This window comes from Amphibalanus amphitrite, unplaced genomic scaffold (genome assembly GCF_019059575.1).
Source record: "Amphibalanus amphitrite isolate SeventyFive unplaced genomic scaffold, NRLGWU_Aamphi_draft 000247F_arrow, whole genome shotgun sequence".
Classification (NCBI taxonomy): Eukaryota; Metazoa; Arthropoda; class Thecostraca; order Balanomorpha; family Balanidae; genus Amphibalanus; species Amphibalanus amphitrite.
Window position 1 is genome coordinate 252,634 of NW_024881742.1, and position 15,052 is coordinate 267,685.

Below are 15,052 nucleotides of genomic sequence, written 5' to 3' on the forward strand. Positions count from 1 at the left end.
GACCTGAAAATGACCTTTGTAAAAATTGTAGATCTTGACCGTGCGTATCCGATGCCGTTTACCGCTTGTCGCTATCTTGCTTCGTTCTCGAGATCTCAGGGGGGGGGGCGGTCATCCGCCCCCCCCGTCGGTACTAAGTTGGCGCAGACCCCCGTCGGTGCGCGGGTTAAGCTAAGGCAACATTAGCCGGCCAATATGAACGGATCCCGTGTTGCCATCGTCCGGCACGGCGACACCCGGGAGAATCACACGCCTCTCCCACGCTCTACTGAGGGAGGTCGCACGCCCTGCCCTGATATGAAGGCCGGCGATAAAAGTACGAACACACCGGTCGAGCCAGGTCTCCTGCTGGGTCAGTCATCTGCAGGTCGTCTGCTGAAGACAGCCGGACTGGTGACCCGGCTGATCCGCACTGCAACAGCTCAGTTGTGCGATAGGAAGCGACAGCGTGCTTCGAGCCGGGTAAGCCGACTTTTCACAGACTTTTCACAGCTCATTGTGTTCATTTCGGTGTTTTGTAGAAGTCCCAAAAAATTACAATCATGATACATTTTCTTGCCTTCTGAGTAGAGGGTTGGTGACTGGTGTCCATACTTTCAATTTTTTTTTGCTTCGCATTTTGTCCTTTTATCTATTCTAGTTTCCACCCTTGTAGCTCGTTTTATGGTGCCTTTTTTTGCTGTTTAACTACGGAAAGGACATTGCCACCCGCTTCGAGAGAACCAGCCTAAGAAAAATATAGCTCAGAGAAAAAGATACATGCACATTGCACAATGGTTATTGGTACTCAATGTGACTGTGTCACTATGTCACAGTCAAATATCCCGTTATATCAATCTGTCGCCATCACCTTCTATTGATGTACGTATGTACGTGCAGTGCATTACGCAGCAACCATGCCCTTCTTCACATGTAGTTTACGAAGCAATGTTGACGTGCATAACCACTTCAATAAATATTCGACACGTAATCGAACGTTCTCGGTCAAGGAGGGGCTGTTTACGGTTTTGATAAAACATGCTATATGATTCGGAAATTGACTAGTTGAGGACTCCGAAATACAAATGTCACCCTAAATATAGATGCAATGCAGCAATGCACATGCTATACCCACCACCTCTCTGATCAGTGTCAGACTGACATATGTGCATTGTGCAGCCCGAGTTTAACTGGCAGCTGTGCCGTCTCCCACGGAGCGCTCGCTGCTTCGGTGGCGGAATTTTCCATCGGAATCTCACAATAGCTCGTACGCGCACTTAGGCAAGTACTCGAGTAGTCTGCAGAATAATGTGTTGGCACTCTAACTGCCCTCCAATATTAACCCTCGCCCCGTTGGGGGGGCCATTTTGGCCCCCCTGTGGTTTTTCCTGAATAGCAAAAAAACGGCGGCGCGCAGCGCCGCCAAATTTTCAGTACCTTCCCGTGCATCAATTTGACACCTTCACACCAAATTTCAAGTCTTAGGTCACCTTAGGTCAGGAGTTATTGAGGTCAAACTGAGGTCATGTTCGAGCAAAAATGAGCAAAAAACATGCAATCTTGAAACGCTCACCAAATCTACAGTTACCAAGCAATTTCAAAGTTCTTTATATGGTCTAGTAGACAAAAAGCGGCGCTACAAAACCGCTATCTCGGATTTTCAAAATTTTGGGTTTTTGACCCAAAAAAATTCAAAAAATTGATTTTTTAAGAAAAACTAAAAAAAAATCAAAAGCTTTCCGAATTTAAAAAAAAAACGGAATATATGTGATAGTCGCTGTGCTCGTCTATATACATACCAAATTTCAGATCGATATCTCGTTTTTTTGGCCAAGTTATAGCGAAAAAAACTGTTCAAAAATGATGACGTCAAATTTTTGAACTCAATTTTTAGCGATTCTAGACCACGTACGACAAAACAGAGACCCGGTGACGAGTTGCATCGATTCGATACCCATTTTATGCAAAAATATCAACTTTGAAATTTGACCTAATTTGACCTGACCTTGACCTGACCTTGACCTGACCTTGACCTGACCTTGACCTGACCTTGACCTGACCTTGACCAAAACGTGACCTAAGCTGGCCCCAAAGGCTGCCTGACCCACATAATCGCATTTGTCATGTAAAATGGACCATAAAACATGTATCACACGACACTTTCATATTGTGACCCCCAATGACCTGACCTCTGTGACCTGACCTGGTATCAGTGACCTCAAATAGCAAAATATGTGCTTGAAGAACATTTCCCCATCGATGATTTTCAATGAAATGCATTTTACTCGATTTTACAACGCATTTCTTGAAATGCCTGTAAATGGTGAAAATTGGACCTTTGACCTGACCTGTGACGTCATCGGTTTGACCTAGGTCAATAAAATTGGGTCACAAGGTAGTTCCCTGATCGGGATATCCAACACCGTTTGCCGCTTGTCGCTAGGTTGCGTGGTTCTCGAGATCTTAGGGGGGCAAAATGCCCCCCCCCAACAGGGCGCGTTGCTCGGCAGAGCCCAACGGGGCGCGGGTTAAGGCGCGATGAAGAGATAAAGTTGGAATTTTTATCCATAATGGTCATGAATGCCACGCATGACAGCCTAAACCTTAGGTTATATTCAGATATGTGGGTGATCGAGGTGATCATAAAGGAAAAAGTGAGTCTTTTCCCGCCCACAGGGGATCTGACGCGCTCATCCAGCTCGGCGCCTCACGATGCGGCTGCTGCTGCTCTGCTGTGCGCTGGCGGCCGCGCGCGCCGAGCCGTCCGTGTGGACGTGGCGCTGCGAGTCGGGGAGCTGCGTGCGCCGCCCAGCCGCCGGCGTCACCGACGGCATGCAGTTCGGCACGTGCAAGCTGACCTGCGGCGAGCTGTCGGTGGTATGGCCGCGTCCCACCGGGCCGGCCGCGTTCGGCTCCGAGACGGTGCCGTTCCTCATCGACAGCGTCCAGTTCCAGCTGGTGGCGCCCGACCCGGTGAAGCCGATGCTGCAGACTGCCACTGAGATATTCCTGGACAGCCTGCGGGCGCTGCAGCCGTCGGGTCTGGGCGGGCGGCGGGCCGGCTGCCGGCCGGACGGCGCCTGTGAGCCGGCCGTAGCCGAGCAGGCCGTGAAGGTGACTGTGGCCGTGGAGTCGGCCGGCACCGCGCTGACGCTGGAGACCAGCGAGGACAGCCAGCTGGTCGTCAGCTACACCGCCGGCAGCGAGGTCAGCGTGGCCATCAACGCCACCACGTTCTTCGGCGCGCGCCACGCCCTGGAGACCCTGTCGCAGCTCATCGAGTACGACGACGAGAACGCCTGTCTGCAGGTGAGTGCCGATCAAGCGCCGAACCATCTGCGAGTGTTTCGATTTCAGGTTTGCCATTTGTTTCAGCTGTGTTGCATTGTTCCGAAGTATTGACCATTCATGGATGCACGTCCCCAGATCCTGAGCTCTGCGTCTCTCAGCGACGCGCCCGTGTACCCGATCCGGGCGCTCACCATCGACACAGCTCGCAGCTTCATCCCTCTCTCTGCCCTGCGGCGCACCATCGACGCCATGGCCATGAACAAGCTGAACACGCTCCACTGGCACGTGACGGACACGCACAGTTTCCCGATCGAGGTGGCCAGCGAGCCGCGTCTGGTGCAGTACGGCGCCTACTCGCCGCGGAAGGTGTACACAGCCCGGGAGGTGGCCGAGCTGGTCCGGTACGGCCGGCAGCGCGGCGTCCGACTGCTGCCCGAGCTGGACGCGCCGGCCCACGTCGGCTACGGCTGGCAGTGGGGCGAGGACGCCGGACTCGGCAGGCTGGCCGTCTGCGTCGGAGAGGTCAGTTTGGGGGGGGGCTAATTTAGTAATATATTCATTATATATTCATTCGTTATCATGAGGCTATGACTTTGCTTTTTTGCTGTGATGTATATGCAGAAATATTTGTTGAAAATGCTAAACGTTTAGATGCACCCCAGCACTAATTGCTCTCCGTTCATTCCTATGTATAAGTAACTGCCGCTGTTGCTATCCCAGGAGCCGTGGCAGTCGTACTGCGTGGAGCCGCCCTGCGGCCAGATGAACATCATCAACGACAACATGTACACCGTGCTGGAGAAGATCTACAAGGACTTCAACACCCTCTTCCAGCCGGACATATTCCACATGGGAGGCGATGAGGTAGGTGGTGACGGAGATTCAGTGTGCAGAGCCGCCTTCGCATGTGTATCAGTTACAACGACGTTTCAGCCAACTAACATCTTCAATACTCCTGGTCTAGCCAGCCCAATCATATTGATGCTGTATTTAGCCGACCGATAATGTCGCGTTCAGCCGCCAGCATGGGCGCGTTACGCGTCTCCACCACCTGTTGAGCGTCGCAGTGAGTGTTTGCAGCTGACGGTTCACACGTGTCCGTGACGATAAGAGTAGACTCTGGCACCCCGCGCGGCACACCCAACGACTGTGTCCGTTCTGGGAACGCGCTTTGTTTCTGAACGGCGACCGTGATTGAGCGCACTTTGTCATAGATATCATGTGCTATGTGCATTTTTGTGTTTGAGTGAGAAAAATGGATATAGGCGAGTACACAGACAGAGCCAGAAACAGACGGACAGACGGACAGACGGACAGACCGACAGACAGACAGAAGGACAGACAGACGGACAGATTGACATCCTGACGGGCACACGTCATCGTCCGAACGGGACGGACGGACGGACGGACGGACGGACGGACACTCGTAGTCGTTCAATGCCGAACAAGAATGGCTTATTGTCTCAACGTGACTTTGTGACACTTATTCATCTATCTGATATCTCCCGTGTATTGATGCTCGGTAGATCAACATCAACTGCTGGAAAACCTCTCCGGAGATTGCTGATTACGTCAGTGACCACGGCGGCGACCCGACCGACGACTCGGAGTACATGGAGCTGTGGGCTCAGTACCAGCTCCGCGCCGCCGATATCTGGAGGAACGTGAGCGGGAGGGACACGCCGCTGCTGCTATGGACCAGCGACCTGACCAGCCAGGAGGCCAGCGGAGCGTCCTCAGTACTGCCGCCGTTCCAGTATATCATTCAGGTGAGAGGAGGGCCGGGGTAGTCCGGCGAGCGCTACGGCCGTGCAAGGTGTATGGATAGTACGAGTGCCTTCTTGACGCCGCAAGGAGCGCAGTGTACGAGCATTGTGACGCTGAGCATTGTGACTGCTGCTCTGACGGGTGTGTTACTCACCCTCTCCGTTGTCGGAAGGTGTGGACGACCGGCAGCGACCAGCAGATCGGCGACCTCCTCCAGCAGGGCTACCCGCTGGTCATCTCCAACTACGACGCCTGGTACTTCGACTGCGGCTTCTCGGCCTGGGTCGGCGCCGGACATAACTGGTGTGCGCCCTACAAGAGCTGGCAGACCGTGTACGACAACAGCCCGCGCGCCATCGCCCGGAGTTTCGAGCCGTCGGGCGCCGACTACGTGTCTCTGGTGCGGGGCGGCTCGGCGGCGCTGTGGTCGGAGCAGTCGGACGCCCAGACGCTGGACAGCCGGCTGTGGCCGCGCGGTGCCGCGCTGGCCGAGCGGCTGTGGGCCGAGCCGGACACGGACTCGGCGGCGGCACTCACCCGGCTGGTGCACCACAGAGAGCGGATGGTGCAGCGCGGCATCGGCGCCGAACTGATGCAGCCCGAGTACTGCCACATGAACGACGGCATCTGCGTACTGTAGGGGCCGTCAGGGTTGTCAGAACGGCAATTCAATTGACCGACTGGGGTAGTTCGAATGTCAATAAAATTTTATCGCTAGCTAGGGTAGTCAGGGTCCATAAAACAGATCGGAGTTGACTAGCTCGTCGACTACCGGGGCGTTTGTTGTCAATAAAGCAAGGGTCAAGTCAGCGTAGCTATAATAATAACGGGTACGTGGGGCGGGCAAGAGCCGCTTTATTTTGACAGACCGCGCTATGATTTGCTTTATGCCTATTCACGATATATATATATATATATATATATATATATATATATATATATATATATATATATATATATATAATATATATATATATATATATATATATATATATATATATATATATATATATATATATATATATATATATATATATATATATATATATATATATATATATATATATATATATATATATATATATATATATATATATATATATATATATATATATATATATATATATGTTACGGGCCATATGCTAACTTGGGCAGTATGCAAACTACCCAACAGCCCGGGCAGTATGCATACCGCCCGGGTAGTATGCATACTACCCGACCCCTTGGGCACCCAAAAGCTTGGGCAGTTTGCATACTGCCCGCTTTTTGTTTTGAAGTTGTGTATTCCATGTCCATTTTAAAAAGCATTAACCCGCGCCCCGTTGGGCTCTGCCGAGCAACGCGCCCGGTTGGGGGGGGGGGCCATTTTGGCCCCCCCCTAAGATCTCGAGAACCACGCAACATAGCGACAAGCGGTAAACGGCGTTGGATAGCCCCAACGGGGAAATACCTTGTGACCCAATTTTATTGACCTAGGTCAAACCGATGACGTCACAGGTCAGGTCAAAGGTCCAATTTTCACCGTTTACAGGCACTTCAAGAAATGCGTTGTAAAATTGAGTAAAATGCATTTCATTGAAAATCATCGATGGGGAAATGTTCTTCAAACACATATTTTGCTATTTGAGGTCACTGATACCAGGTCAGGTCACAGAGGTCAGGTCACGGGGGGGTCACAATATGAAAGTGTCGTGTGATACATGTTTTATGGTCCATTTTACATGACAAATGCGATTATATGGGTCAGGCAGCCTTTGGGGCCAGCTTAGATCACGTTTTGGTCAAGGTCAGGTCAAGGTCAGGTCAAGGTCAGGTCAAATTAGGTCAAATTTGAAAGTTAATATTTTTGCATACAATGGGTATCGAATCGATGCAGCTCGTCACGGGGAGTTCAATGGTGGTCTTGGTTTTGCCGTACGTGGTCTAGAATTGCTAAAAATTGAGTTCAAAAATTTGACGTCATCATTTTTGAACAGTTTTTTCGCTATAACTTGGCCAAAAAACGAGATATCGATCTGAAATTTGGTATGTATATAGAAGAGCGCTGGGACTATCACATATATTCCGTTTTTTTCGAAATTCGGAAAAATGCGGGATTTGTTCAAAGTTTTTCTAAAAAAATCATTTTTTTGATTTTTTTTGGTCAAAAACCAAAAATTTGAAAATCCGAGATAGCAGTTTTGTAGCGCCACTTTTTGTCTACTAGACCATATAAAGAACTTTGAAATTGCTTGATAACTGTAGATTTGGTGAGCGTTTCAAGATTGCATGTTTTTTGCTCATTTTTGCTCGAACATGACCTCAGTTTGACCTCAATAACTCCTGACCTAAGGTGACCTAAGACTTGAAATTTGGTGTGAAGGTGTCAAATCGATGCCCGGGAAGGTACTGAAAATTTGGCGGCGCTGCGCGCCGCCGTTTTCTTGCTATTCAGGAAAAACCACAGGGGGGGGGCCAAAATGGCCCCCCCCCAACGGGGCGAGGGTTAATGGCTCAATAAGTATTGGCCGGTCCCGTAGCTCAGTCGGTAGAGCGTTGGACTCCGCGTGGTGAGAGCACGCGTTCCCGGTTATAACAGTCCGGGTTCGAAGCGCGACGGGCGATTGACGTTTAATGAGCCTCCTTACAGGTATGATTGCGGTTTGTGGCAGGCCGTAGCCAAACGAAGTCAGTGAGAGGACCGGCCGTGCGCGGCTCTGTGCGCACTTTAAACTTTGGACTGCAAATTCTGCCATAGAACCGGCATTGCGCGATCGGAGGGTAGAGGGCAGGGCTACCTATAAGCTTCGGCTCTGTCCCTGTGAATCCTTCTATTCAAAAGGTTCGGACTAAATTTAAAAAAGTAACGTAGTTCAATCGCGAAGTCTTTTTTGCCGTCAAACGTGATTTATCGATCGAAGGGTGAAATAATGTGTTCAATATAAAGACTTAAAATATTTCCCCAGAATTTCATTGAATTTCATTGCCAGCGGCCAACAAGTCATTTTTATCTGAAACGACGACAGATCTATAGTGCCATCACTCGCTGGCTTTGATTTGGCACTTGGACCTGTAGAGGGCGTTATTATAGTTTCATGATAACTAATGTTACATGAAACCATTTACATGTAAGACGTTACAAGTTGTTATGATCGGGTTACCAGGTCAGGTCAAGTGACCTTACCCCAAAAAAAGTTAGAATGCTCGCCATACACCGACCGAACGATCGCTTTGAAACTTTAAGCGATTAATAAGAGTAACATTAGGTTCAAAATGCATGTATTTGAATTTTGATATCGTACAGATGACTTTAGATCAAGTCAATTTTGCACAGTCTCCCTAAGAAGTTGACAGGAGAAAGTTGACAGGCCTTTTTTGATGAACGTCATTCTAAACACTCCCAAACATCGGGTTACAGGTAAACATGACGCACTGAATCGAAAGAATTGCACTTGTGACCCCTTTTTATGACCATGAGGTCATATCAGGTCATAAAAGGTCTCCAGCAGTTCTTTGACCATCATTTTTTTATGGAGACGTATTGGAGCGATGGTCATGGAAACAACCTTAGATGTGTTCAGTTCGACGATAAGGAGCGGCTGATAAACAACATGACCTTTTCATGTCAGGTCATGACCTTGACCTCAGGTCAAATTTTGAACTTAGATCAACTTCAAGTACCTATTCCAGAAAGCGCTAAAAGAGCTTTCGAATGCGTCTTTCTGCGGCGCTGTAGCTCTACTGTCTTCCGAATTATGGGCGAATTTATAAAAAAAGAAGAAATTTGATCTTTGATAACCTCTGTTGTCCTATTCTTTGATCTGACCTTAAAAATGACTTGGGCACTTTCGTCATGATCTTTGACGCTATTTCGAATGCCGGTTACCGCATCTTACATTCTTACATGCCGCTTACTTCTGTTCCGCTAAGTGGCACGGGAGTCGAGCAGGGGTGTTCAACCCTCCCCCCCTCCCCCTGCCCGGCACGACTGGCGCCGAGCACCGCGCCGCCCCGGTGCGGGTTAAATAAAGCGTCTGTCATGTGAGCTATTGCATTAACTAGTCTCACGGGCCACGGTCAGCATATTGCCCGAGTAAACATCTTGCCCGTGAGAGAAAAGGTGGGTAGTATGCATACTACCCGGGCAGTATGCAAACAGCCCGGGCGGTATGCATACTGCCCAAGGGGTCGGGTAGTATGCATACTACCCGGGCGGTATGCATACTGCCCGGGCTGTTGGGTAGTTTGCATACTACCCGGGTAGTTTGCATACTGCCCAAGTTAGCATATGACCCGTAACATATATATATATATATATATATATATATATATATATATATATATATAGGTATATATATTGGACAAGGAGGTGCCAGAAGAAAATAAGAAACAAATTTTATTCTATGCTTAGGTACATCTTCGTCAGAGGGATGGCACAAATGTCACAATCGTAGATTCAGGTTATTACTTTTGAAAATATGAAGCATTTGTGCCATCTATCTGACGAAGTTGTAAGCATATCTATCAGTCGGCCGCTTCCCTCAGTGGCTCCCCTCCTCCAACTGACCGTACCCGCTGGGCCAAGTGGCACCCATTGGAGACATCCGGCCATCCGAGTGACTTGTGTTGTTTTCTTGTTTTGTTGGGTTAGGCTCTTTACGCCTAATGAGACCATAACAGAGAAGGAAGGACGATAAGACTAGGGGGGGGGGGGGGGCGGAGCATTGGTCTGGGCGGGCACCCTGGTGACCCGTCGGGGTTGAGCCCATCACGAGGACAGGCCACCAGCCCCCTGACGGTCACCACACCCGGTCACGGGGCACGAGCCTGCTCCTGAGGTGGCGCATCCGCATGAGATAAAGGTGACCGTCCAGCCCGGATTGGGGGTTGAGGTGTGGAGGAGAAGGATCTAAGTGCCTGCCCTGAGGATGGAAAAGACGGAACGGAGGGGTCAAACGGCAGCAATCGGATACCTTCATTCGGCCATTCGAGCACCCAATGATGCCGCCGATCCTCTGGACTCTGGAGGCTGAGCGGGACGGCCAAGCGAAGGAAGGCAACGAGGTTGTTATGATGACGGCATTGACTGCGACTCCAGGTGGTTCATACCTACTTACCGTAAACGGTGAGAGGCCTGGAGTTGTAGGCCAGCTCATACTAAAATCATCCACACTAGCCTATAGGTATGTTTTATGCTGCGCCGCGTTGGGACACGGAGTTAGTTGAAATGTCTGTCGTTAGACGGCAGCACACGTGTGTTGTATCTGGCAGCAGGACTGCGGGGCTTCGGCTCACCGCCAGACGGCAGCTCAATCCACCACGAGGTGGCGCTAACACCTCAGCCACCGTCTGGCAGCGTAAAGGCATCCGATGCGTCACGGTTATCATTCCACGACTCAATGGAAGCAGCGTATGAGGAAAGCAGATGGATGAAGTTTTACAGAGATGTGTCACGGCTTGGGTTTCCGTGACCACGAACACGATTATTTTCATTTTCAGGACCATTTCCCGATCATTTCAGAAATGAAAGAATGACGTGAAGAGGAGCCGTTGGGTTAGATGGGGCGGAACACTGCCGGAGGCGGGAGGAATTGATGGAATACATACAGTTGCAGATCAATACAATACATGTAGATCCCCATCCTCTCAGCTCTCAGTCACCTCGGACGGTGTGCCTTATACTGCCCCTCACCTCCGCTGGTCAGCTGCAGTGGAGCGACCTGCAGGCGCCAGCCGGCATAGGTCGGAACAGGGAGGTGTGAACAGGGAGATGATCTATTCTCATCAATGGCGACAATGGATTGGTTCCAAAGACAGAGAGAACGAATAAGCGACGATCACGCGAAACGTACCTAACCTTTTCAAATATCCTATCTAGGTCACCGGAGGTGAGTTGATCGGTGACCTCGCTCCCTTCCGAGCGGCTGCTATCGGCGGCGACTGCAGGTCTCTCTGATATCCGCCGACAGACCGCTCGCCGATGCAGCGCGGCTCACTTCAGCGCGCTATCGGAGCACCACGTGGCAGGGACGCTCACTGGACTATCAGTGGAGTGCAGGAGATATCTGCAACGTCTGTCCTGTGCAGTGTGGGCCATTCACGACTCACGAGTGACGTCAACCATGGAGAGGGAGGAGAGAGGGGAGAGAGGGAGAGAGGAAACAATTATTCGAGTGAGACGAATGGAAAGTGACAAAAAATGAAACCGAGAGTGAGAATGGAAGGGTGAAAGCGAATTAAATGGAACTGAGGTTTTAATGCCTCCCTACCTAGACGTAAAAACTAAGGGCTGGAGAGGGTACAAAATGGTTAGGTACAATTTCGTATCAACCCTCCAATACCATACGATACGTGTAGGTACGATGACCGAAACATGCTTACCTAATCATGAGAGAGTGTAGGTAAATACAAAGCACATTATTATGTAAAGCGTCCTGTCTCTATAATAGGTAGGTAAGGTAAGAATATAGGTAGGTAGGTAAGAATGTATATTGCTTACAGGTCATTTTCGTATCTCAAACGAAAAGCGTGGCTCTGGGAGCGTCAAAATTCCCACAATACAATGCGGTATCCACAATGCCTGCGAATAAGTTACTTAGGCTAGGCACACCCCGTAGCGTGCATTTGAAACTGTATATCGCCGAGGGAAGACGGTAGGTTATATTCGGACAACATACAGCAGCTTGAATACAATGCACCAAAAACGACTATACGGTAGACATAGATCTCGAACATGTGAGCAGCATCGCTGTTCGAGACATTCACTTCCCAATAATGAGGCATTATCAAACGACAAACGGACTCTTATGCAAGTTAGAACATAAATGCATAATCCGCTCCGCGTAATGTCTAAATATGAGGTATTTAAAAGCGTTTTGGTATTGAGGATTGAGTGTGAGACCAATATTGCGGAAGGTTAAAATTTAAAAAACTATTTCATATGTAAACCTCGTCGTTTAATGGTTTACACAGTATCAGTATCACTTGACGTCTACATATATACTTGGTACTGGCCCGCTTTTTTAGTGCAACACATATGCACTCCTCCATTTGTTTGGTTGGAGACCTGAGTTAGATTATCTGTCAGGCATCACTTGCGATGCAGTATCATTGTCGGATCCTACTACAAAATCAATTTTACTTTCTTGACATTGCATCAAGTATCATTACATCGGATGCTTCGCAATATTAGAATTGCAGGATATGTATATCCGAACCCAAAAATCATAAGCCGTGCCCGAACTATCAACAAGGGCGGCGGAGAAGACTAGACTCTAAAGAGCCTCAATGGGTTTTGATTGATCTCATTCCGACCCCCCGCCCACCGAGCTCCCGCTCGGAAACAGGCCATTCCCTCCCACCCCTGTCTTTGTCCTACTTCCCCTCCCTACCATCGGCCTCGTTCGTGTTCTCTGTCGGTACCCACGTGCCGTGAACCATGACAGGGACGCGGCTCTGGAACTCCACACAGGCCAGCGGCTCCATCCGACCAGCGTCCAGCACCATGAACCGATCGGGCCGCCGTCCGGCTCCCAGCAGCGCCGTCAGCAGCACCCCGGCGTCCTCCGCCGCGCCACCGCCGCCCGGCCGCGCCACGAACGTCGCCTCCGACGGGAACGTGCCCTCCTCGCCGCGCCAGAACTGCCACGTGCGGGAGTGCGTGTCCAGCTTGCCGACGGCGCTGCGGAACGGACCCTGCTCGAAGCCGCCGGTGGCGTAGAGGTAGCGGTAGGGCCGGCCGCGCACCGCCGGGTTGATGGTCGGGTACTCGGCACCCTCCTCTGGGAACAGGTCCAGGCTCAGGGTGACCGTGTCCCCTCGGCGTACGGCCTGCGCGCGTGTGCTGTCAGAGCCGACCAGGTTGACGTTCTCCGGAGCCGTCTTGAGATCCTCCAGCACGGGGATGGCGAGCCGCGTGACGCGCATGGTATGCTCATTGTACAGCTTCCCCTCGCGCAGCTTGTCGAGGAAGTAGGCCTCCATCACGCTGGGGCCCTCGCTGGTGATCAGGTCCAGCATCACGGTGCCATCCTCCTCGAAGGCGTTACACACATGCGTCTGGAAGAAGGGGACGTCGGTGATGTACTTTGTCTTGACGAGCTTTCCATCGGCCTTGTGCACCAGGTGCACCTTGACGCGGTGCTCGGGATGCCACTCGATGCAGTCCTTGAGCGCGAGGCCCTTCACCACCATGGTCATCACCTTGGAGAGGACGAGCAGCAGCGGCAGCTCCAGCAACACGATGTAGCTGGCGGTGACGCCGAACGAGTGGTAGTACGAGTAGGCGGTGGTCCACGAGGACGGCATGGAGAGCAGGCGCTGGGCGCCCGCGAACGCCTGCTTCCCGTTGGCGGCGGCCGGCGCCGGCGGGATCCGGTTCACCTGGTAGCGGAAGCCCGGGATGAAGGTGACCCCCAGCGTGTAGACGGAGCCGTCGCGGTCGGTGACCGGGTGTGAGCAGCACAGGTTCACCCCCAGTGACTGCGACAGGTCCACCTTCTCCAGAGTCTCCAGCGTGGCGGCGTCGATCCGGCTCACCAGCGTGGTCTCGCAGGCGGCGAACAGCTGCCCGTTGACGTGGATCACGTTGTTGAAGTTGTTGTCGGTCATGTCGGTGGGCAGGATGGAGGAGACCAGGCGACTGAAGAAGCCACGAGATGGATCCGTGTGGGCGCGCGTCCCGAACTCGGTGTAGATGGTCTTGTTGTACTTGGTCGCCTTCTTGTAGGCGTCCGACTGGACGAAGCGCTTCTGTAGGGTTACCTGGCCGTCACTCAGCGCGAACTTGCACACCATGGCCAAACCGTCGAACCAGTGGTTCACCGAGAAACCGTCACCCAGCTGAAACTTGGCCGGTCCCGACTGGTAGAGCGAGCCAGAGAGCCAGCTGGGGACCTCTCCGGACACGGTCCGACCGGGAGTCGGCTCCAGCTGCTCCTCGGCGTCATACAGCAGTTCAGGGAGGCCCGGCACGTCCATACTGAACAGATGGCTGCTCCTCAGGTAGACGGGAGTAGCGGCGCTCAGCTGGGCGGCGGGGCTGCTCAGATGGGCTGGACGGTGAACACTTTACACAGGACTGGTCAGCCGGTGCTCCTCAGACACACTGAACGGCCGGCGCTCCACCACGGGACGGCAGCGTGCGGCAGGTCGGGCCGCTCTCACCCACAGCCCGCGGCAGCCCTCCGTCTCAGTAGCGCGGTGCACGCGGCCCGTGACAGCGGGCGGTGCTCTCCGCTCCGGTCCTGCAGCACTACTGCCGGCCGGCCGAGCCGCGGCGCCGGCGAAAGTTCCTGCCACGAGCGTGTTTTTACCACGCCGGCGAGCGCAGCCACGGCAGGCCACAGCGGCCGTCAAACACACACACACACACTCTCCACGGAATGGTGCGGCACATTTCACCAACTCTTCAGCCGTCACGGGCATGGGCGTAACAAGGTCATGGCGGCGGGGAGGGCCGAGTGGAGCTCGGGCAGGCCGCGGTACAGCCGTCTGAGCATTGTTTACTGTCGTGTCAGGTATGGAAAATGTCCAAATGTGTCTGTTTTGACTACTGATCAGGAGAGCGCCGCGCCGGGGTCGGCGGGTCCGGACCCGTGCTCCCCCCCCCCTCCGCCCCGTTACGCGCCTCTGAATCAGCAGCGAGGCGTCAAGGGACAGCCTGCAGTGCAATGTCCGCGGTCCGAGCGGCGCGGCGGCGTGAGACCCGCCCCGGCCGCAGCGCAGCGGCTCACACGGGCGCCACGTGCACGGTGCAACCGGCCCACACGGGCGCCTCGTGCAACCGGCTATGGAGCCACGGCGTCACCAAACCTGGAAACCTTCCTTTTATTATGTGTAACCAATATTTAATATTCCAATATTCAATAAACTAATATTCACATGCCTGCAAGGAGATAGCTCCATAAAGCATTACGTTAACTATAAATATATCTACTCCCGAATGTCATATAGCAATAAGAAATAGCTTCAATCAGCAAGACGCCTTTTTGACATAAAGAACAGAGTACCTAATTAACGGAACTTGGCATTCACA

General features: G+C 51.9%; 2 protein-coding genes across 2 annotated transcripts; one reads left to right on the top strand and one right to left on the bottom strand.

Annotated features, from left to right (window-relative positions):
• The first annotated feature begins 322 nt into the window (after positions 1–322).
• On the top strand, positions 323–5,846 carry LOC122386339 (chitooligosaccharidolytic beta-N-acetylglucosaminidase-like). Its single transcript, XM_043375450.1, has 6 exons — positions 323–462; positions 2,656–3,288; positions 3,406–3,792; positions 3,991–4,134; positions 4,797–5,039; positions 5,210–5,846. The coding sequence occupies exons 2-6, from the start codon at positions 2,692–2,694 to the stop codon at positions 5,675–5,677; spliced, it is 1,839 nt and encodes a 612-aa protein (XP_043231385.1). The 5' UTR covers positions 323–462; positions 2,656–2,691; the 3' UTR covers positions 5,678–5,846.
• A 5,641-nt stretch (positions 5,847–11,487) lies between these two features.
• LOC122386340 (beta,beta-carotene 9',10'-oxygenase-like) lies at positions 11,488–14,396 on the bottom strand. The gene has a single exon (XM_043375451.1). It carries the CDS (start codon positions 13,993–13,995, stop codon positions 12,391–12,393), a length of 1,605 nt encoding a protein of 534 aa, XP_043231386.1. The 5' UTR covers positions 13,996–14,396; the 3' UTR covers positions 11,488–12,390.
• Between the last annotated feature and the right edge of the window lie 656 nt (positions 14,397–15,052).